Here is a 24000-nt window from a genome sequence, read left to right as displayed (position 1 = left end):
TGAGAAAAACGATCCCTCTCGTCATCGTTCTGCCTCGCCGTCGTCGTCGTGCAAGGGATCATCTAAGAAACCAGAAGTGTGGCCAAGGGCAAAGCACGTCCTAACCTCGAACCTTCTTCGCATAATAGTTTGAGGGTCTCCGTCCGCTCTAGAAAAAGTCAGATAGAGCGCTTCTCCTTGCTTTACTCTCTATCTTCACAGAGATCGCTCTCGCCTTTGAATTCTCGATCTCTGACCCTTTGGGGTCTCGTGACAAGGAAACTTCGGTTTCCGAGTGCGCTATCCCTTTGTTTTCTCACAGCAAGTTGCTGGAACCTCGGGGTCTCGTGCATTTAGTTTCGCTGACACTTCGGTGTCTCGTGACAAGGGAGACTTCCGGTTTCTCGTTGCTCTAGCCCTTCGGGTTCTCGCAACACAACCTTTAGGAGCACGCACGAGCACACTGAACCTTTGGGTTCTCGCAACACAACCTCTAGGGGCACGCACGATCACGCTGAACCTTCGGGTTCTCATGATTCAAGTCATCAAGAATGTTACTCTTAGGTCAGAAAGTCTTCGGACTCTTGTCGCGCGGAGTGTTCGCGTACGCCCATCCAACACTACGCCCATGACAATCAAGAGTTACTCTTATGACAGAGTCTCCATACCCCAGTCACACAGGTGTTCGCACACAAGTAGCGCAACACACGCAAATCTCCGGTCATACACTCGCGGGGTCAATCCCTCGCTCCCGTGTTTCAGACAGGACAACCTCCCTACTGTAATTACTTTGCTCCCTAATGAGTTAAGGATTTCGAGTCTCGGAAACCTTGAAAGAAGATGCAGGGGTTCGGCCCTTCTTCTCTTCAGTTGAGAGCAGAAGGGAAAGAGGAAACGTGTTAGAAAGGCTAAAAGAAAACACTCAGATAGCAGTGACATAGAACGTGATGCCGAGGACTTCGCCCGCTCCGTTCGTTATCCTGTTCTTCATGTGGCAGCTCATGAGCTGCCCATGTTACGAGGTAACACTCGTTGTCAACCTGCAACTTGATCAACTTATTGGGAAACTTAGATTGCTGACAGGAGGTTCGCCTCCAGGGATTAGAGATCCTTCCCTTACAAGGGTGGGATAACCTTCCTCGGAATTGGACTGCTTGAGAGATCCATCCCCCTTCCGAGGGAAAGCTTCCCCACTTCAGCCAGTCAGCAACCTTCCCTCCTTCGTAAGGAGTTGCGAACAGCCCAATGAGTTTTACCTTTGCTATTTCGTCCCCGAAGACTGTGCTTTCTCCCCTGGAGCTGGGGAAAAGCAAGTCTACGGCTTGTTCCTCCTTTGGGGGAACTTCTCCCTGGGGGTATGCTTGGCTCAGGCGATGTCCTTCATCGGAAGGACTTCTCTCTCATCCACGAGAGGAGATTATTACACCTACGTTTTTTCCATAAAGCTGGGAGAAAACTTGCCTTAGGCGATGCCCTCCTTCAGAAGATCTCTCTTGTTCGCGAGAGAGAGATTATTACACCTATGCTTTTTTCCCATAGAACTGGGGGAAAGCTTGTCTTAGGCAATGTTCTCCTTCGGGAGAACTTCTCTCTCGTCCGCGAGAGGGATTATTAAGCCTATGCTTTTTTCCCATAGAACTGGGAGCATGCCAGGTCCCCCTTCGGGAGGACTCCTTTCTCGTTCACGAGAGGGAGATTTTTACGCCTAGGTTTTTTCCCTAGAACTAGGAGAAAACTTGTCTTAAAGGATGTCCTCCGGTAGAACTTCTCTCTCGTTCGCGAAAGAGAGATTATTACACCTATGCTTTTTCCCATAGAACTGGGAGAAAGTTTGCCTTAGGCGATGTCCTCCTTCGGGAGGACTTCTCCCTCGTTCGCGAGAGAGAAATTATTACACCTATGCTTTTCCCCATAGAGAGGGGAGAAATCTTGCCTTTAGCAATATCCTCCTTCGGGAGGACTTCTCCCTCGTTTGAGAGAGAGAAGTTACTACGCCTACGCTTTTCCCCATAGAGCAGGGAGAAAGCTTGTTTTAAGTGATCTCCTTCGGGAGAGCCTTCCTACCACTCACAAGAAGGAAATTTGTAGGAGTTTGCCGATCCACGCTCCTCCCTCTTACGCCTTTGGTCCTCCTCCAGGGGCGGAGCGAGAGCCTTGTATTAAACGACATTCTCCTTCGGGAGAACAATCTATCCTGCGGAGAAGTTATATTCATCCCTGACGTTCTCCCCCTCGTGCTATAAGGAGACGTCTTTTTGAACCTACTTGTTCCCCTCACATTGGCCCCTTGGGGTCTCGTGACGATCACCCCTTCGGCGGGCGTGATCGGGAACCCTTAAACTTTCGTCATGTTTATCCTACGGGCTCTCATGACCTTAGGAGTCCTTCGGGCCTCTGTCGCGTTGGACTTTCGAGTTCACACGACTTGGAACCTTCAGGTTTCAGTTATGCTGAGTAGTCAGGCTCTTGTAACAATTAGCACAGAGTGTCCGTGCTCGCAAGCAATTAGCGCTATGCACGCGACCATCGTCATTAAGAGTTTTACTCTTATGACAGAGCCTTCCGACTCTCGTCAACGTTCTTCGCCATTACCTTCAGACACTCCAACTTCTACCATTCTTCGCCTTTCGATAAGAAGTACGAGGGGTAAGATATAAGGTTTGTCTGCTACTTGTGTCTCCATTTTTTCCTGTAAGAACACGCAAGGAATTATCGCAGCCTGAGGATTCCTCAGGAGAGCTGCTGTCGAGGGACTTAGAATCCTCCTACTTAAGGACTCTAAGAACTATGGGTTATATCACATGCCTCGGCGATTTACTTATGTCTCCTCGACCCTTTGACTCTCCAGCCTTAGACAGGGTATGTAGGACAGTCTGGGGTTCTAGTCCCGCCCAGACTTGTTAGTGCCATCAGTGCCTACAACCTTACTATCCTTGTAAGCTAAGGTTGGGGGGTTTTGGGGGGAGCCTATAGATCTTATCTACTGAGTTTTCAGCAGCCGCTGCCTGGCCTAACCTGGTCCTAGCTGGGATGGAGAGGAGGCTTGGTTGTTGACCATATATGGTCAGTCTCTAGGACATTGTTCTAACGGTTAGTGCTATGTCACTGTCCCTCGCCTCTGCTTTTCTTGAGCGACCTTTAAACCTGGTCGATTCTCCGAGATCAGAGATGTCAACCTTCTCCTCTGATCTTGGATCCCCTCACGGCGAGGCTCACACCAGGCTGATCCTCGAAGAGACACTCTACTCTTCCAGGCTCTTCTCAGTCACAGAAGCCTCGGCAAGGGAAGCGACTTCAATGTCCCTTCTGGCTTGACACGTGGTCTGATACAGTTGGCTACCTTACGAGCCACGAGGACTTGTCAAACCTAAACTCTAGGCAGTCCCTACAAGAAGTCCTAACTGCTGGGGCTAAGACAATGGTTTTCTTAACCGCTACAACAGCCACAATGTGGAGTAATTGGGTTCTCAAAAGGAAGGATCACTAATTCCCAAACTTCTTTTTGTACCTCAGTGTGGAAAGCTTCTCTCAGTCTCGGCGATTAAGGGCTATCGTGTAGCCTTGAGCCTCATCTGTAGACGGAGAGGGGGTTGACCTCTCCGCCTCAAAAGTCATCACCTTGGTTGTTTCGGGGTTTGGAGTGATCTAGCCCCCCAGTTGAGATTAGACCATCTCCTTGAGACGTGTCTTATGTTCGCTGAAGGGTCTGCCCTATGAGCCCCTTAGGGCCTCAGGCTACTCTCTGAACCTTAAGACCGTCTTCCTCGTACCTCTGTCCTCCGCTAAAAGGGTCAGTGTGCGACATGGTCTGTCTTACGTCACCCATTCTAAGAGATGGGGGAGGGGTGAGTGTCTTGCAACTTCGTACCGGGCTTGGTGGCTAGACTCATAATCCTTCATCTTCCGATGAGAGATTTCAAGAATTTCCACACTCAATGAGGTAACACAGGATGCAGTCCAGTCGTTACTGTGCCCAGTCAGGGCGTCGAAGAAATATCTGAAGCGCACCAGACTTTTCAGACCACGTCTCCGTCATCTCTTCCTTGTACCAACAGGGTAAAGAAGAGAATCTCTCGCAACACCATATCTTTCTGGCTCAAGAAAGTTATTGCGAGGTCTTTTCACGGAGACCCAGAGGCAGCGCAACCCAGAGCCCATCAAGTTAGGGGAGTGGCTGCCTCTCTGGCATTTAAGAGAAATTTCTCAGTCTCCCAAGTCGTAAGTGTTGGGGTCTGGAAACGCCAATCTATGTTCAAGGCTCTCTATTTGAGCGACGTGACACATAGGTCTCTAGACACCCTTTCTATAGGGCCTATTGTGACAGGTCATCAGGTACTGTAACTACCTTATGCCCTTGCAGGGGACAGTAACCATTGGTTGAGGATTCTGGGTTACACTAGGTTTTAAGAAGGACATCCATCGATCTTCTTCGTTTCCTTCTCCCCCACATCTGGGGATCCTAGCCTGTATCCAGTTTCAGCTGGACTCGCCAATGGAAATAAGGTATGATACTCATCTGATTCCTCTCACAGGGTATAAGTTATACTCGTGGTCACGAGGTTTCTCCTTTGCAAGGTCGGGGGAATCCCAAGTTTGAAGGGGTCCGAGTCTAATGTTCCTGTCCCACTTCATCCTGAAACATCTGTTTCCATGAAGCTACAAACCTTCAGTCGTACTGAGATTCTGGGGATCTACAAAGAAAGAAGATTAACGGAAGATTGTTGCTTCAAAAGGGTCTAGTCTGAGGACTATCTTCCCTAGGGATAGGGAACTCCTTGGCCACCCTGGCCTCAAGACTAAGTCTCCTATAGTAAAGAATGAGGGTTTGTATTTAGTGTAGGAACAAATGACAAACTTATAACAGAGTTTGTATTTTTCCTAACATACAAACCCAAATTCTTTACACAAATCTTCCCTCCATCACCGCCCCCCTAGGATAGTCTTAGCTAGAATCCGATTGAAGGTAAACACCAGCTACCGACCGGCGGTCCCCCACCACTGACAGGTGGGTAATTACCTGTCCGGTTGTTAACGACCTTGTTGAGGTTTTTCTGCCGTATTTTCCAGCACGCGCAAGAATATCTCCTATAGTAAAGAATTCGGGTTTGTATGTTAGGAAAAATACAAACTCTGTTATAAGTTTGTCATTTTTTACCAGTTTCTCTTACTTTCACTCTGTCATTTGCCATTTTCAACCTTTCTTGATATTCACTTTTTACCCCCAGTTTTATTAACTCTTCAGCCCTCACTAGCTCCCTTTTACATCCCCCCATTCTATTCCCCCACTCTTTTGTTATAACTAATTTTCCTTCCACCAAAAAATGATCAGACATACCATTAGCCATACCCCTAATCACGTGCTCGTCTTTAAATCTTCCAAACATTCTTTTAGTTATCAGCACATAATCCATTAATGCCCTTTCTACCACTTTTCCATTTGCCACTCTTACCCATGTATACTTGTTTTTATCTTTCTTTTTGAAAAACTAGAACTTATCATCATCTCTTGTTCAACACACATCTACCAGTCTCTCACCACTCTCATTTTCACCTGGTACGCCATACTTCCCAATTACACCTTCCACCTCTCCAGCGCCAACTCTAGCATTTAAGTCACCCATGACAACTATATAATTCCTTCTACCCAGTCCTTCTTCACACCTAGTTAATTAATTTCAGAACTCATTCTGCTCTTCTTCCCTTTTCTTACAACCTGGCCCATATGCACTAACAAAAGCCCAACATTCCCTACCCAACCTAACCCTTACCCACATTAACCTACATGATATCTCCTTCCATTCCACTACTTTACCTGTCATCCATTCACTCAGCAATAAAGGCACACCCCCTCTTGCTCTTCCCCTTTCAATCCCAGACACTACCAGTCACTTCACCAAACATCACTTCACCCTTCCCTTTTGTCTTTGTCTCACACACAGCCAGTATATCCATCCTTCTATTCCTGAACATACTTCCAGTCTCACATCTTTTACTCTCTATCGTACTACATCCACGCACATTCAGACACCCCTAAACTAGAGTGCAGGGAGCAGTCACTCTCCTCCCACCTCCACCTCTTTTATTTCTCACAGGAGTATATAATACAGGAGAGGGGGTTCCCAGCCCCCTCGTCCCGTCCCTTTTAGTTACCTTGTACGACACACGGATACGTTGGCACTATTCTAATTGTTTTTATCATAATCTATGATAAACACTCATGATTTGCTTTTACTGTATTCAAATAAGCTGCAAGTATCTCTTAATATGAAATTTTGCTCCACCTCAGGATCAAAGACCCAGAGGAAATTTATCTAATAAGAATTTCTGGTCTTGCAAGGACTCGAACCTATGAAAAGTCAAAATCGAAGTGATAGTCGTCACCATAACCATGAGACTATAGAGAGAGATAAGGGCTGATTCTGACTCTGCTGTAGATATTCCTGAGTAATTCAGGTTTTGCACTTAAAATCAAAATATCTTTGCCATTATATAAAAGCTATTTTAGAACAATGTAGGTGAGAAAAAATGCCCTACTGTTAGGGGAAACAAATATTCAACTAAGGATAGTCTTCAAATGACTGTTGATATAAATTCTTCAAACAGCAGTTGGGATATACAGTACTATATAGGTGTTTGTTGATCAGTTAAGATATCCTCCTTTCAATGTAGAACAGGGCTCATAGAGATGCCCACCAAAGTTTGGAATGCAGATGTTTTCCAAGCTCTCAAGAAAAACATCTCAAATTTTCAGACATACAGTACTTGTGTTTTGAGTCTTCATTGTAATAAAAGTTTAAAATTTTCTAATAAATGTAGGTCTACAAATACTTTTATGATATAGTTGATAATTTCCTAAATAATCATGCTTATACTGGGAACTTAAGATAAATATATTTTCTTTTCTTACAGAATTTTCCTGTTATGGCACCAAACATGATTCCATTTTACACGTCGACTCCTCCCAGCAATGTTGTTTACCAGATTCCCCCGGTAAGTTTATACATACTATTTTGTAGTTATTGCATTGTATTCTATACTAATGACCATAAAAGGTTTCTTATTAGTCTTCGCGAATTATAATTGACTCTCGTTTATACAACTCGTATTCTACTATTGATCTTTGTTTTTTCCTTGGCACTCAAAGCCATTGAGTTATTCTAAAAATCTCACTAAGCATTAATGTGCGCCATTTGTACTGAACTCAGATATAAGTACATTATGTGTTTTATAAATTTGTTTGCTAGTATCATCAACAGAATCTGTTTTGAAATGCTTGTATTGGAAGCTCTTAATAGGGACGAAGTTTAGAAATGGTAGACATTTGCATACTGACAGGTTATTTCTCCCATGTGGGTACATACTATACAGTACATAATATGTAACCTGTCGACTCTACCTAAAACTTTTGCTGGAGATTATTAAAGAAAATTCAGGAGATTCATTAACCTATGGCAGAATGTCATATTTTTATAAGATTCATCCAATAATTTTCAATATATTGCATTTTATTTATCTACTAAGAACATAGATATATAATTTCATGAATAAACAGCAAAATTAAAGAAAAATACATATGCATATCCATATGACATAATAGCTCTGTTTATAGCCAGTTGTACACACAATTACTGTACACTGTATTTTATGGACAGAATATGACAATGATATCATTCTTTAACATTAGATTGTGCTTGGTTATACGGTATGCATATGTTGCTGCTGGCTTAGCTTTCACAAGTAATTCATTGTTTGGTTTATACTCATAGCAAACCTTATGGGGGAACTCATTCGTTTTACAAGCAGTAAGTGATTCTAGTGGCCATTCACTAATAAGACTGGTTCTCTGAGAGGTGAAGTTCTTATTGACATCATTGAACAGTTATGTTCCACTACATATGATGCATATAGAACCTCTGCACTTATCACCTAGAAGTAAAACAGAAAAGTAGGAATTAATTTTTCACCTTTTCTATTTCCATTTTAATATGATTTCCTTCTTCCCTTTATATATTTATGGATTACAATGAGACACTTTCTTTGCAAACGAAAAGACGAAATCTTTCGTATACCCATAATTCTTATGTCTTTCCCCCCTTCTCCTTCCTTCCATTTACTTTTATTATTGTTTTGTTTCATTTACGTTCACATTTTTAACCCTTCATTTCAGCTTGGGCTTTTTTGCCTCCACCACTTAGTATGTAAATTTTTGTTCACCTCGGAGGAGTGAGTTCTTAAGCCAGATATTTCGGTGCAATCTGGTTCTCGCTGTCCTCACGCAAGATCGCGCCCTTCCTCAACCTCCCCCTTATCTACACCAAACACATTACCTTTTTTTTTTTGGTTGTAGATATGATTGTGTTGAAATTTTTATTAAAATATTGCAGGAAATAATTAAATTTTCTGAAAATTAAGCATAAGTGACAATTATAAACTCAAACAAATAAAGTATGGAGAATTTCATGTAAATGTGGGAGAATCAAGGGCTAATGAAGAAAGTGGGATGTATTTTCAAAATGAGTGAGATTCCCACAAGATGAGGGTTGTGTTGGTTGGTCTGGTATAGCATGCATGTTAGAGAGAGAGACTTACTATTTGGTGAAGAGCGATGGGAGGTTTTAGGTAACACACACCAGTGACTGGTGAAAAACCACAAATAATTAATGCACAGTACCTATGTTAACATTCTGTACCCACGATTTTCTTATTATGAGACGAGAAACAAATAAGAGAAAGTACAAGAGTAACAGTATTCCTAGTATATATAACTTCAATTACAGAAAAGCATTCAGTTACATAACACCAAAATATAAAAGATAAAATGACATTATTACACAAGTAAGGTCTTGGAAATCCACTCATGTGGTTCACACTATCCAGTCTCCACTTATTTTCCAATAAGGTATTACTGAGTATTTTCCACTATAATACCCTATGCTATTTCTTCTTTTCAATTAATTTTCATTCATAAATGTATACTAAGCGTGAATATACGGCAATTTAAAAAACCTAAAAGAAATTGGGTTACGCAAGAACAAATGCAACACAGCATACTCATTTATATAACAGGGCAAAATATATTGAGTAATAGTTATGTATATGAATTTTAAAGCTTCTCTAATACCATAAATATATTTTGTCTTAATATCAAAAGCTTTCTTTTATTTGGTGTTATATAAAAGTGGATAAATACACATAAATATTGCTTTACGGAATGTCATGGTCTTCCTGCAAATAATCAAATTTGTGAATAACAAACCAGTGATATATATATATATATATATATATATATATATATATATATATATATATATATATATGCTGTACTGTATATATATATGTGTGTGTATATATATATATATATATATATATATATATATATATATATATATATATATATATATATATATATATATATATGTATATATGTATATGTGTATATATATATATATATATATATATATATATATATATATATATATATATATATATATATATGTATGTATATATATATTATTATTATTATTATTATTATTATTATTATTATTATTATTACTAGCCAAGCTACAACCCTAGTTGGAAGAGCAAGATGCTATAAAACCAAGGGCTCCAACAGGGAAAAATAGCCCAGTGAGGAAAGGAAACAAGGAAATAAATAAATGATGGGAACAAACTAACAATGAATCATTCTAAAGACAGTAACAACGTCAAAACAGATATGTCATATATAAACTATAAAAAGACTCATGTCAGCCTGGTCAACATAAAAACATTTGCTCCAACTTTGAACTTTTGAAGTTCTACTGATTCAACTACCCGATTAGGAAGATCATTCCACAACTTGGTAACAGCTGGAAGAAAATTTCTAGAATACTGTGTAGTATTGAGCCTCATGATGGAGAAGGCCTGGCTCTTAGAATTAACTGCCTGCCTAGTATTACGAACAGGATAGAATTGTCCAGGGAGATCTGAATGTAAAGGATGGTCAGAGTTATGAAAAATCTTATGCAACATGCATAATGAACTAATTGAACGATGGTGACAAAGATTAATATCTAGATCAGGAATAAGAAATTTAATAGACCGTATATATATATATATATATATATATATATATATATATATATATATATATATATATATATATATATATATATATATATATAATAGGGATGGTGAACTGTTAATTGTGCATATATATATATATATATATATATATATATATATATATATATATATATATATGTATATGTATATGTATATGTATATGTATATATATATATATATATATATATATATATATATATATATATATATATATATATATATATATACATACATATATATATATATATATATATATATATATATATATATATATATATATATATATATATATATATATATATATATATATATATGCACAATTAACAGTTCACCATCCCTAACCTAGAATTTTCCAACTACCACTGCATTTACCTGTAAACAATCAAGGAGTATACTATTGTAGAAATGTTAAGACAAGCTTTGTTATATGAGGCAATTAAATTCCTGTATACAAAAAAAAAAAGACATTACCATCTATCCTTTATCATCCAAAAGGTATTCCCGTTATTAATCCTCTATAGGACAAAAGCATTAGACATGTCCTTTGACTCACATCTGTTTAGACACTCATTGAGTGAGCGAGCTGGGTTAATTCCTGGCATTCCATGCATCCTTTTTTTTCTCTGGTATATTTAGCAATATTTATGCCTTAGAAATGGTGCTTTAAGGAGCATTTCACTGGGCGACACAGGTTCCTCTCCCAGAAATAGATTTTTCCTTCGTCAAAATCCCTTTTCTATGCCAGCCTGTACCCGCAAATTTTCTTACCTTGTCAATCTGTCTTCTCTTCCTTCCCGTCCTTCATTTGCAATTTCTTTGGATCCATTCTGTTACTCTTCTTGTCCAAATATTATCTGTTGTTTTCATTATATGTCTGCCCATACCCAGTTTTTCTTACATGTTAGAATATCCTTTACTTGTTTCCTCCCGTGTACATGGTTTTTTTTTTTTTTCTAAGTGTTAATCTCATCAATATTCTTCCTGTAGCTCTTTGACTTGTAACTAGCTTATGTTCTATGGCTTTGGTAAGGCAATCCAAGTTTCTAATGTATAAGTTAATATTGATAGGATCGTCTGATTGAATACTTTTCTTTTTAAAGAAAGTAGCATTTTACTTAGCATAATCTCATTCTGTTTACCAAAAGCTCTCCATTCCTTGCTTATCATTTTCTTAATTTTGGTGTAATATCCTTGGGAAGCACCTACTGTCAGTCCTAAGTATGAATATTAAGTGATAATCTTTAGAAGTTCATCCATAACCTTTATTTGTTGGTCTGAATTTTCATTGAACATTATCTTAGTTTTAGTCCTATTAATTTTCAGTCTGACATTTCTGGTTTCTCTTTATCATCTTTTGAAATTCTTCCCATGATTCACTAAACAGAACTATGTCATCTGCAAATCTTAAAATGTTAAGGTATTCCTCATTAATGGTAATGCCTACATTTTCCCAATCTGAATTTTTGAAAACTTATAGGGATGCTTTGAATAATTTATGAAAGATATGGTCTCCCTATCTAATAAAATCTTGAATTGGAAGTTTTCTCTATTTTTTATATAGTTTTAGGATTGCTGTACTTCCTGTATTGATATTTTCAAGTGTTCTAACACATATATAATATATGCATGTATCTACCGCGGTGCTAGGCATTATATCTTTGCAGTCCATATTTACCAATGGTTATACTCGTATAAACAGATGAGGAACTTAGTGGAGTAATGAGAGTGTTGGGTGTGGAGGAAATGCCACCTTAAATCTCGATGAAGTCACTGGCAGCAGGGTGATTGATTGGGTTTAAGGAGAAGGACAAATTGTCTCTTCGGCTTTTACTCCTGATGCCTGGCGGTTGATCTTACTAAAATTAGTATGGACCGCCAAGGGTCACTTGCCTTAGTTAAATAGGCACTGCACATCGCAAGGAACTGGCTATCCTTTGATGAATCTAGCCAATGAATCCTCTATGAATTTAATCTGTATTGGAAAGAGAAGATGACAGAATGGCCCCCAGTCCCGGGCGTAGCTGGGGGCTAAGCATCTCCCGGTTTATAAATATTAAAGAGAAATTGAAAATAGGTAATTGGAATGTTAGAACCATTAATTAGATTGGGAAGTTACAGCAAAACAAGAGTGAATTTATGAAATATAGTTTGGATATCTTGGCCCTAAGTGAAACACATTATAAGGGGATTGGTGAGGAAACTTTAGACCAAGGCAATATATATATCTACTCAGGAAGATCAGATGGAGTTGGAAGAGAAGGGGTAGGAATGATGATGACACCAAGAGCAGAAAAGGCATTAACCGAGTGGAGAGCTGTAAACAGTAGATTGTTACTTGCAAAGTTCAAAGCAAAGCAGTGCAATATGAATATTATAGTTTGCTATACCCCAACAAATGATTCCCCTGAAGAAAGGAAAGATGAATACTATGAAGAACTGCAGAGGGTAATAGAAGAAATTCCTGAGAGAGATATGAAAATTGTGACTGGTGACTTGAATGCTAAAGTTGGAAGAAATAATTAAGGGATAGAGAATGTGATGGCCATCGAGGGTCTTGGCGAAGTCGCAAATAAAATTGGAGCTCATTTCGTAAGTTTCTGTTCAGCAAACAATCTTGTCATTGGAAGTACTCTTTTTCAACACAAGAACATCCGCAAGTATACATGGACTTCACCATGTGGCAATTACAAAAATCAGGTAGATCACATTGCCATTAATAAAGAGAGAAGAAGGACTCTGAGAAATGGAAGACACTGTATATAGAGGTGTAGATATTTGTAGTGATCACCAGCTTCTCATTACCACACTGAAATTATAACTGAAAGCACCCAACAGAAAGATGGATAGAATACCTAGGTTTGATACAACTAAGCCTTTAGTAGAAGAGCATGGAGAAACATTTGCAATTGAATGTAGGAATCAATTTGCAGTCTTGGAGACTTTAGGAGATGAAGAACGGACAATTAATGAAGAATAGTGTGATATTAAGAACTTATATCAGTCAGTTGGTAGTGAAGTCTTGAGACACTTAGTTACAAGGAGAAAGCCATGCATATTGAATGATACTTGGGATACTATGAGAAGGAGACAAATACAGAAATTGATTGTTGAAAGTTTTCGAGGAAGTAATGAAAATTACAATGTAGAGCATGCTAAGTATTCCAGTATTGATTATGAGGTCAAAAGAAAGGCCTGGAATGACTGGAGAGAATAATTAGAGAGTAAAGCAGATGAGGTTGACAAAGCTGTGAATTCAGGAAGAGGCTATGGTGTAAGAATTGCTCATAGGATTATTAATGAAATCTCGACTGGGGCAAAGAAGAAGAAGCAAATACCCATCAAAAAGAGAGATGGCTCTGATATAGCAATAGAAGATGAAGAAAGACAACATTGCATGGAACACTTTAATGAGGTTATGAATGGGAGATATGAAGGGAATATTTTGATTGATATACCTGAAGCTGATGAAGACCTTTATGTACCCATGGATGAATTCAATGTGTTTAAAGTATTATAAAACTCAAGAGATGGAAAGCCCCTGGATACGATGGAATAACTGCAGAGATGATACTGGCCGAAAATGAAGTGACTCCCAGACTATTTACAAGATTATTTTGTAGAATGTGGCATGAAGAGACGAAACCTTATGAATTGGAGTTAGGAGTGTTGGTGAAAGTAGCAAAATAAGACCTGACTGATTACAATAATTACTGAGACAACACTTGAGTCAGTTGTTTTGAAAATACATAGTATGCCTATTCTAATCAGACTGGAGAGAAAGATTGAGGAAAAGCTGAGATATGAACAAGCAGGATTTAGAAAAGGTAGAAGTTGCTCTGACCAAATTTTAATTTTAAGACGTTGTACAGCAATGTGTAGAATATGGAAATCCCCTTTTGATGGCATTTGTGGACTATGAAAAAGCCTTTGATAGTGTGCACCGGCCAATTTTGTGGAGAGTCCTGCATTGTTATGGAATTTCTCTTAAATATGTAAATTTGATTAAGTTGGTTCATGAAAATAGTAAGTGCAAAGTTAATGTTAATGGAGTCTTATCCAATGAATTTCTTGTGAACAGTTGAATACTGTATTTTGAGGGAATGTGTTGTCACTAATATTGTTTATCCTCCTCATGAATTTTGTAATGCATAGAACAGTGAGAGATGGTAGAGAAGGATTAGAATGGATTGGTGATAGGAATTTAGCAGACCTAGAGTTTGCTGATGATACTGCCCTCGTTAGCAGAACACCACAGGATTTGCAATGCTTGCTTACCAGAATGCATGAAATATCACACGAGGTTGGGCTGAAGATAAATAGAAGAAAGATATAGATGATGAGGACAGAGTATACAATGGAAGATGAAATATCATTGGAAGGAGAAAGGATTAATGAGGTAGAATCACTTAAGTATTTAGGAACTATGATCTGAAAGACAGGGTCTTTAGAATTAGAGTTTAGTGAAAGATTGAAAAAAGCTAATCAGACAATGGCTAGGTTAAGAAAAATTTGGAAATCAAATCACCTGAAATTACATATCAAAATCAGACTATATATCAGTTAAGTGAGATCGGTGTTACAGTACTGTATGGACTTGAGTCAAAGTATGACAATGAAACAATCTCCATTAGATTTAGTAGATTTGAGAACAAAGCCCTCTGGAGGATATTGGGAGTTAAATTGCAGGACAGGATTAGAAATGGAACTATAAGAGAGATTTCTCGAGTGCCGTTTGTGAATGAGATCATGATGAGGGGTAGATGGAGATGGTTCGGGCATGCTCTTCGCACTCCCAAGAGAAATTAGACTGAACGTTTGGTGAACCTGTGTGTCTAAGATCAGTGCCTTGCAAAATTTTTTAATCTTATAGTCGATTCAATAGTAGAGCATATAGAGAAAAACAATCTTCTGTTAGATAGCTAACATGGTTTTAGACAAAATAGATCATGCGTGACAAATCTTTTGGAATTTTTCCACTATGTTTAGCTTTACGACAAAAGCAGGGCAATAGACATCATATGCCTAGATTTTCAAAAGGCTTTTGACAAAGTTCCTCAAGAAAAAATTATTGGTCAAAATTAGAGCTCTAGGCATCATTGACGAGTCAGCTGAATGGATCGAAGATTGGCTAACAAACAGAAAACAGAGAGTTGTAATCAATGGAGAAGCTTCAGAGTGGGCAGCTGTTACAAGCGGAGTACCTCAAGGATCCGTCTTTGGCCCACTGCTATTTCTGATCTACATTAACGACATAGATTTACGATTAACTATTAGAGTAGCAAAATTTACCGATGATACTAAATTAGTCATAAATCTGCGAACTCAGAAAACGTAGAAGCCTTAAGAGAGGATCTAGTAAAGCTAGGAGAATGGTCCAGAAAATGGCCAATGCCTTTCAACTGTGGGAAATGTAAAGTCATGCACATAGGTTATAGTAACCCAGTCAGATTATTCACTGCTGGGTAGTGAAATGGAAAGTGTGAACCAAGAGGAAGATCTTGGTATTATTATCAGCTAGAATTTGAAGTTCACCAAACGTAGCCTAATGGCTGAAAAGAAAGCACAGAAGCTAATAGGCTACATAAAGAAAGACAATTCAAATACAAAAACAAAGACATTGTGCTACAGCTTTACACATCTCTAGTAAGACCTCATCTAGAATACGGAGTCCAAGTATTCAGAAGGATATAGATAAAAGGATATAGATAGACGAGAAGCAGTACAAGCTAGGGTCACCAAACTTGTTCCAACACTAAGGCAATTTTGATATAGACAGAGGATGGAACGTTTAATTTAGTCAATCTACAAACTCGACGACTAAGGGGACAGGTAATAGAGGCATTTAAAATTCTTAGAGGAATCATAAATGATGATTACAACAATCTATTCATGCTTAGCACAAATCATTCCATAGGTAACTGATACAAACTGGAATTGAAAAGGTACACCACCACTCAATGTGGCAATTTCTTTACATACAAAATAGCAAATACTTGGAATATACTTCCAGCGGTTGTAGTAAACAGTAACATGGTAAACTAGTTCAAGAATAAGTTAGACAAGATCATAAGAAAACTCTAAATGCTTAAACTAAATGGCTCTACCAAAGAGCAAATGGAGTCTGCAGATGGGCTTAAAAGTCTTTGAGAAATCCCAAATCCTTTTAATACACACTCTCCTCTCTCTCTCTCTCTCTCTCTCTCTTCTCTTTCTCTCTCTCTCTCTCTCTCTCTCTCTCTCTCTCTCTCTCTCTCTCTCTCTCTCTCTCTCTCTCTCAACATAGCCTAGCAAATGGAGTCTGCAGATGGGCTTAATTGTGTTTGAGTCATCCAAAAATCCTTGTAACTCTCTCTCTCTCTCTCTCTCTCTCTCTCTCTCTCTCTCTCTCTCTCTCTCTCTCTCTCTCTCTCTCTCTCTCTCTCACTCTCTCTCTCTCTCTCCCTCTCTCTCCTCTCTCTCTCTCTCTCTCTCTCTCTCTCTCTCTCTCTCTCTCTCTCTCTCTCTCTCTCTCTCTCTCTCTCTCTCTCTCTCTCTCTCTCTCTCTCTCTCTCCTCTCTCTCTCTCTCTCATAGCCTACAGTTAGCCTCTCAATAAAAAATCCCCACCCCCCAATTGAAATATCGTAAACTTATACCACAAAAACTTTTCTTGTTACTCTGCCTAGTGTATGCTTAAATGCATCATGATGAATCAATCTGCATGAAGTGTTGTTTCACTGATCTTGGTTTACCTACTGCACTATATGTTTATTTAGTGATTCATGCCGCAGAACTCTTCTTGCTTTATATTATGATATTGCTTTGTATCATGAAATGAGAGCTTGTTGACTTAAAAGTTAAAAAAAAACAAAAAAAATCCTTCCACCCCATTTGTCACAGTATTAGATCCCCTTATGATGACCTAAGTTGAGTCACGTGGCAACAGTCGGCCAATCATCGAGGTCTTCAGAATCTTTTTCTTGTGAGTATCAGCTAGACACGCCTGTGTTCGCTTGACCTACTGATGTAATGACTAACTGCTATTGAAGATGTTTTGAACTATGGTTCTAATGATGATGCTGATTCTGTTGGCTTTTACTAAGGGCAGATCCCAAAGGCTCTTTTACATGGTCATACGCTACTTTAGTCTTTAATTCAGATCATGAGGTGAAGTCTACAGATAAATACTGTATCCCTAACTTCTACCTATAGAAATCAATCTGTTGGTAATAACTTCCAGTTTATATGCCAAAGTAGATGGCCTTTTGAATCATCTTGAACTTATGGTGCCTGATGAATGATTTGATGATGCATATCGTATTAATTCTGAATCTTCAGTGAGGGAACCCAGGGGAATCTTTTGGCATCAACACCAGAGTTCACTGTCACTACCAGTATTCTTTATGCTCCTTACTGTACTTGCAGTGTTATCATAATAGTACTAGTATTATCACAAACAGTATTGTAGTTTTTGCTATTTCTTCCAACATAATTGTCAATAGTCCTGCTGTGGATCCCAGAAATTTTGACATAGACATCAGTTGTCAGGGCGCAAAGCCTATAGGTTATGGCGCAAATGTCAAATGTTCTGGTGTAAACTAAATAGTGCTGGTGCAGACTGCATTAGTACTGACATTAGCACTGCACCACAGCTTTTGACAAATGTTTCTCTGGACAGAATATCCAACTTTTGAGCCTTTGGTTTTAGAGTGTATTTTGGTGAATCTTTTTTGTTCTGAAGCTGCTGGACCCTATGCCATTAAGTTTATAACCTCTTTTTAGACCTGTTACCTCATTGTGTGATTTGATTTTGGATATAGTTCTTTGTGGAATTTCATTGTCTTCCCAAACTATTTACAACCTTCTCAAAGATGACTATTTATTAGAGATGGAGGAGAATGAAATACTTTCTCCTTATTTTATGATACTAAGTAATTTTTTTTTTTTTTAAATACCTAGGTAACATGTCCAAAACTCAAGTACGTATCTTCTCAGATAGATCAATGCCAAAATGTTAGCAACCCAACTTTTTGGAGATTTTGAAGATTACATTATACTGTATATTATTTTTTAGAGAATATTGCTACTAAATCTTTTCCTCAATCTTTTCATATGCTTTTGCTCTCCCTTATAGGTTGGCTAGTTATCATACAAAGATTCTTTCTCTTTCTTCAAACTAGGTCACCTCAGTCAGTCCTTTGGTAGTTAATATGAGAGTGTCTTATTCATTCTGATAGAGTTTCTTGGTCAGCTAAAGAGGTCTCTTGTTTGTAGAAGGATTCATGCACCTTTTACAATTTTTTTGCTAGCAGGTTCTGTTTGGAGAGTTCTCTATGTGATTACCATGGACATTTATACAGACAGCCATGTACTCGCTTTAACATAATGTACTTCAATCCATCAGATTCATACATAGAGCTTTGAGAGATGGCTTTTCAGAATTGAACACACATTTTACCAATTTTGTCCTTAAATGAAGGAAGCAGCTTTGTTTTTTTTAGTCAAAGTGAGGACTCCCTTAAGCATTATTTGATCTGTTCCTCAACCTCCTTTTACTGCTGGGTCCTTCTGTGTTACAGGAGACAGTTTTCAGATCTTGGTTATTTCATTTCTCCTGTAGGAGAGTCATCCCTACCAAATGGTCATTTATCTCTAGCAGAGGATCCCAATGATACTTGTGACAATTATTTTGATATAATAGGCATGTTACCTTGGTTTCTTCCCCTAACTCCTGTATCTCCAGCCATATGTTTGTTCAGCATTTGGAGGGGTAAGAATTGTCTTGTTTGCTTACCTCCTGTGTCACCATCTTCGATAGCTTTCCCATTATATATCAGTGAACCAGTCAAAATGTCTGGTGAAACTAGCAGTTTTGTCTTCACTGTTTCCAGGCTTTTAAAGCTGTTATTTCCTTGTACAGTACCAAAGTCAAGAGCTCGACAAGTTTTTCAATATTACCAGGTTCTTACTGGACACTATGAATTGGGCTAGCAGCCATCCAGAAAGAAAAATTAGTTTCAATTGATTTGACAGATGATTATTTTTACATTTCCAGTCATTAAGATTTAAGGAAATTTTTCTAGTTCATGTTTCAAAGGAGAGCCATACCAGCTCAAATGCCTCTTGTGTTGACCTGAGTACAAGTTCTCAAAAATTTACATTAATGATGACCCTAGTATCCAAGACCATGAATTTTTAGGCATCAAAATACTACATTAAAAAATTGGTTGATTCTGAGCTTTTCATTCAAAAAGATTCGGAAACATAATCCTCAGATTACTGAAGAATCTAGGAAATTTAGAGAATTTAGAAAAATCGCTGTTGGTTCAGACTCGATTGTTTTTGTAATTAGGAATGAAGATAGCGTCGGTTCTTTTTGTGATGTTCATGAGAGGGAGAGAGAGAGAGTGTGTGTGTGTGTGTGTGTGTGTGTGTGTGTGTGTGTGTGTGTGTGTGAGTGTGTGTGTGTGTGTGTGATTCATGTTTACTCAGCAGAGCAGATTCAAAACTTCCAAACCATCGATGGTGCACTTGAAGATGCAACTTCTCAGAATAGTGACATTCCTGGAAAACTTTGTTCCATATGTACGATTAAGGATAAGGCCCCTGCCAATTCATCTGAACATATGTTGGGACAAGATATTCAATCTAAAGATTTCCTAGATCCTGCATTGTCAAGATAATAAAACACTTGTGTTGGTGGGCAAATAATTCATTGCTACAAGGAGTCAGCTAAGCTCTGAAAAACTCAGACCTGTTCATGTTCACTAGTACGTCAACTTCAGGGTGGAAGCAACTCTAGAGGGTCTCCATATCTTAAGACTATGATCTCAGAAAGAAGCTGTTATTCATGTCATTGTTTTGAATGACTGGCTGCATTCAAGCCATTGGTTTGGAGCAAATATTTAGTACTGGTGTTGAGGAAGATCATTGCAATTTACTGTGGACAATATGGCAGTCCTTGTTTACATCAAGAAACAAGTAGGGATGTTGGTGGAAAGGTTTTTGTAACCTCATAAACACTTCATTATCCTAATTTCTTTCAGGAGAGAGAAAGTTACAGAACCTTTGAGTAAGAAGAAAAGCACGCAAATGGTATTTGAAACTTCTGGCGTGCCCTGATCTATGGAATGTATGAGAGAAGCTCAACTCCAGTTCAGGATCGTCTGGCATGGGCTGTAGATGCCATGTTGCCGGAGTGGTCCAATCTAGATTTCTAAGCTTCCCTCCCTTTGCCATGATATGATGAGTAATAACTCTATTGAGGTTGTTTGCCAATGCAAGTATTACCTTGGTAGCCATATCCCCTTATAGGCCTTAGTGGAAATGGTTCACAGATCTGTGGCCACTTCTGTGAGATGTTAATTTCATTTTCTTACTGAATTGATCTTCACTAACCCCTGTGTTGTCATCTTCTTCATCCAGACCCAAAATATTTAAGCTGAGACAGTATAACAATACTGTGCGCCAACACAAAGGATACCTATTTTAATTGGTGCAAGTCGAGAAAAGATGTCAACCATGAACACATCTTTTAATAATATTAAATTACTCCTGATCTGGATATAAGATAGGAGTCTTTCACTTGGTTCAATTAATGCTTATAGAGCTATGCTCAATTCTGTACTCAGACATATTGGTTTAGATCTGTCCTGTTTTGAGATTTATAGTCAGCAGGTCCTTTGCTTTAAAGAGACCTCAATCTAAACCCATCCATTGGAACTTTGATGCGGTATTAAAATTCTTGAGAGGCCCAGATTATGAACATAAGTAAAATAGGGTTCAAAGAATTGAGTTTTAAACTTTTTTTCCTTTTTTTTCTTTTAGCTCTTGCCTCGGCTAAGAGAGTGGGCAAATTACAAGCTCTGTCGCACCGAGTTGGATTTTCATCAGATGCCGAGATGCTCTCCTTATCACCAGAATGATACTAAGGTTAAGAGACTTACATGTCATTTTGTTATTCCTTTTTTTATAAAACTTGTTTGGTAAGGATTCCAAGGATAGAGCTATGAAAATATATTTGAAGAAATCAGTTCGTATATATATATATATATATATATATATATATATATATATATATATATATATATATATATATGTATGTATGTATGTGTGTGTGTGTATATATATATATATACATATATATATATATATATATATATATATATATATATATATTATATATAATTATATAATATATATATATGTGTGTGTGTGTATGAATGTATGTATGTATCATATCTATCTATATACTGTGCATTTATTTCTTCTAACTGTAACATAATGGTTTAATATCTCTTAAGAAGGCCCATGAAAAGAAACAAAAGGAAATAGAACTAATAACTATATTTTGACCAAAACCCATTGTTCCATCATCTCAGTGGAAAATGAAAGAGGAAGTTTATAAGCAGTTTATATGTTGAAAAAAAGTTAATTTTACATTGATTTGAAAAATGTGTGGTTGGTTCTGGTGAAGATTATCCAGATTTAATATATTCCATATGCATTCTTGTTCTTATACTCGTGACTTGATTAGAGACTGACTTCTTGACATACATGGTTATCCGTCGATCGGTCTTGCTGGATTATCCTTTTGATGATCGGATTCAGAAAGGTGTTATTCACTATGTCTGGTCATTGTTGCTTTATTCCAGAATCTTTCTCTGGTACACGTAACAGATGCTTTTAGGAAGCAAAGATTACTCACTCTAGTTGATGTAGTGCTCTAAGTCACTAAGATAAACAGAAATCTCTAAATTCTCAAAGCCATATCTGACATATCTTATGTGCTCTGATAATGGTTGAGATAGAGAACAGCCAGATTGTCCCCACATGACCTTTATTACAAACTCTCCATTGTGCTTTATAAACTCTGGTTTTGATGTTTGTTTTGTTTTGATGAATATTAATAAAGGTGCTTCTATGGTCCTGGGATATGAAGTAACAATGGGGTTATCATTATTATTTATAGTTACATTTTTTACACTGTATGATTAATATATTATTACTAGTTAAGCTACAACCCTATTTAGAAAAGTGAGATGCTTTAAGCCTAAGGACTACAACAGGCAAAAATAGGTCACTGAGGAAAGAAACCCCGGAAATAATTAAACTACAGGAGTAGTAATGAACAATAGAAATAGAATATTTTAGAAACATTTTGTATATGTAAACTATAAAAATTTAAAAGAAATAGAACAGAAATAAGATAGAAGAGTGTGCCTGGGTGTACCCTCAAGCAAGAGAACTCTACCTCAAGAATGTGGAAGACTATGGTACAGAGGCTATGGCACTACCCAGGAGTATTATAATTATTACTGTTTTTATTATTATTACTACTACTAACTAAGCTACAGCCCTAATGGGAAAAGTGCGATGCGCCAAGCCCAGGGGGGTCCAACAGGGAAAAATAGCCTAGTGAGGAAATGAAATTAGGAAATAAACTACAATATATGAGAAGTAATTAGAAATTAGAATAAAATATCTTTTTGGATAGTAACAACATTAAAAGATGACTATCAGCTTGTTTAACATAAAAACATTTACTGCAAGTTGAACTTTTTAAATTCTGCCGATTCAACTACCTGATTATGAAGATCATCCCACAACTTGGCCACAGCTGAAATAAAGCTTCTAGAATACTGTGTAGTATTGAGCCTCATGATGGAGAAGGCATGATTGCTAGAGAACAGTGATTTGATTTGTAGTGCCCTTCTCTTAGAAAAGCTGCCTACCTTAGCTTAAGTCTCCTTTACCCTTACCAAGATTAAAGTATCCACTGAACAATTACAGTGCAGTAGTTAACCCCTTGAGAGAAGAAGAATTGGTTTGGAATTTCATTGTTGTCAGGTGTATGAGGCTGAGGAGAATGTGGAAAGAATGTGTATGTGTAGGCAAAGTAAAAATGAGCTGTAAGAGAGAGGGATCCAATGTAGAATTGTCTAGCTAGCCAGAGGACTTATAACTCTAGTGGTAGTATTTCAACGGGTTTCTGGTGCTCTGGCCAACCTGTTACCTATTGATAGTTTAATTTTAATAATGGAATCTACTATTTTTCACTGTATGATCACTATAGTATATGGTTTTGGTTGACGGCCTATTAATAGTGTATGTTGGGTAGAGTAGCTCTGTGAGTTGTATACGATAAACTTCATATTCTTTATCAGAATAGGCTTGGGAACAGATTCTCAATCCTTTATGAAAAAATTATAAGTTTCTCCAATCTTTATTGAAATATCATGAATATATGAAACAAACAGAGAAAATGGCTTTTCTTTTTTAAAGTGACGTATCCTTATAATTGATGTTCAAAAAAGCTAATTAGTCCTCTTTTTCACATTCAGATTTTAATTTTATGCTAGGGTGTAGAGAATTTATTTTATCGAAAAAATTAAAATTTCCTAATCAATCATCCCAATATGTGAAAATGTCATTGAAAAAGGGTTGCCAAACCAGTAATTCATTTCTAAGTACTCCATGTAGAGATTAGGTAAAAGTGTAACGAAAAATGTATTTTTGTTCTATGATAATTTTTACAAACAAAAATATGGATGTATCATAGCTAGCCTGCTATATATATATATATATATATATATATATATATATATATATATATATATATATATACATATATATATACATATATATATATATATATATATATATATATGTATGTATATGTATATATATATATGTGTATATATATATTATATACAGTATATGTATATATATATATATATATATATATATATATATATATATATATATATATATATATATATATATATATATATATATATATATATATATATATGTATATATATATGTTATATATATATATATATATATATATATATATATATATATATGTATATATATATGTTATATATATGTATATATATATATATATATATATGTATATATATATATACTGTATATA

General features: G+C 37.2%; 1 protein-coding gene across 1 annotated transcript in view; it reads left to right on the top strand.

The window, feature by feature from the left end:
• Positions 1 to 24000, top strand: part of LOC137654699 (uncharacterized) — an 85001-nt gene that overhangs the window by 17081 nt on the left and 43920 nt on the right. Inside the window, exons 2-3 of the mRNA XM_068388591.1 lie at positions 6889 to 6969; positions 20889 to 20993. Of these exons, the coding sequence (XP_068244692.1) occupies positions 6889 to 6969; positions 20889 to 20993 (186 nt within the window). The remainder of the gene's footprint in view (positions 1 to 6888; positions 6970 to 20888; positions 20994 to 24000) is intronic.

Source organism: Palaemon carinicauda, chromosome 15 (assembly GCF_036898095.1).
Source record: "Palaemon carinicauda isolate YSFRI2023 chromosome 15, ASM3689809v2, whole genome shotgun sequence".
Taxonomy (NCBI): Eukaryota; Metazoa; Arthropoda; class Malacostraca; order Decapoda; family Palaemonidae; genus Palaemon; species Palaemon carinicauda.
This window is presented reverse-complemented; position numbering and strand designations above follow the sequence as displayed.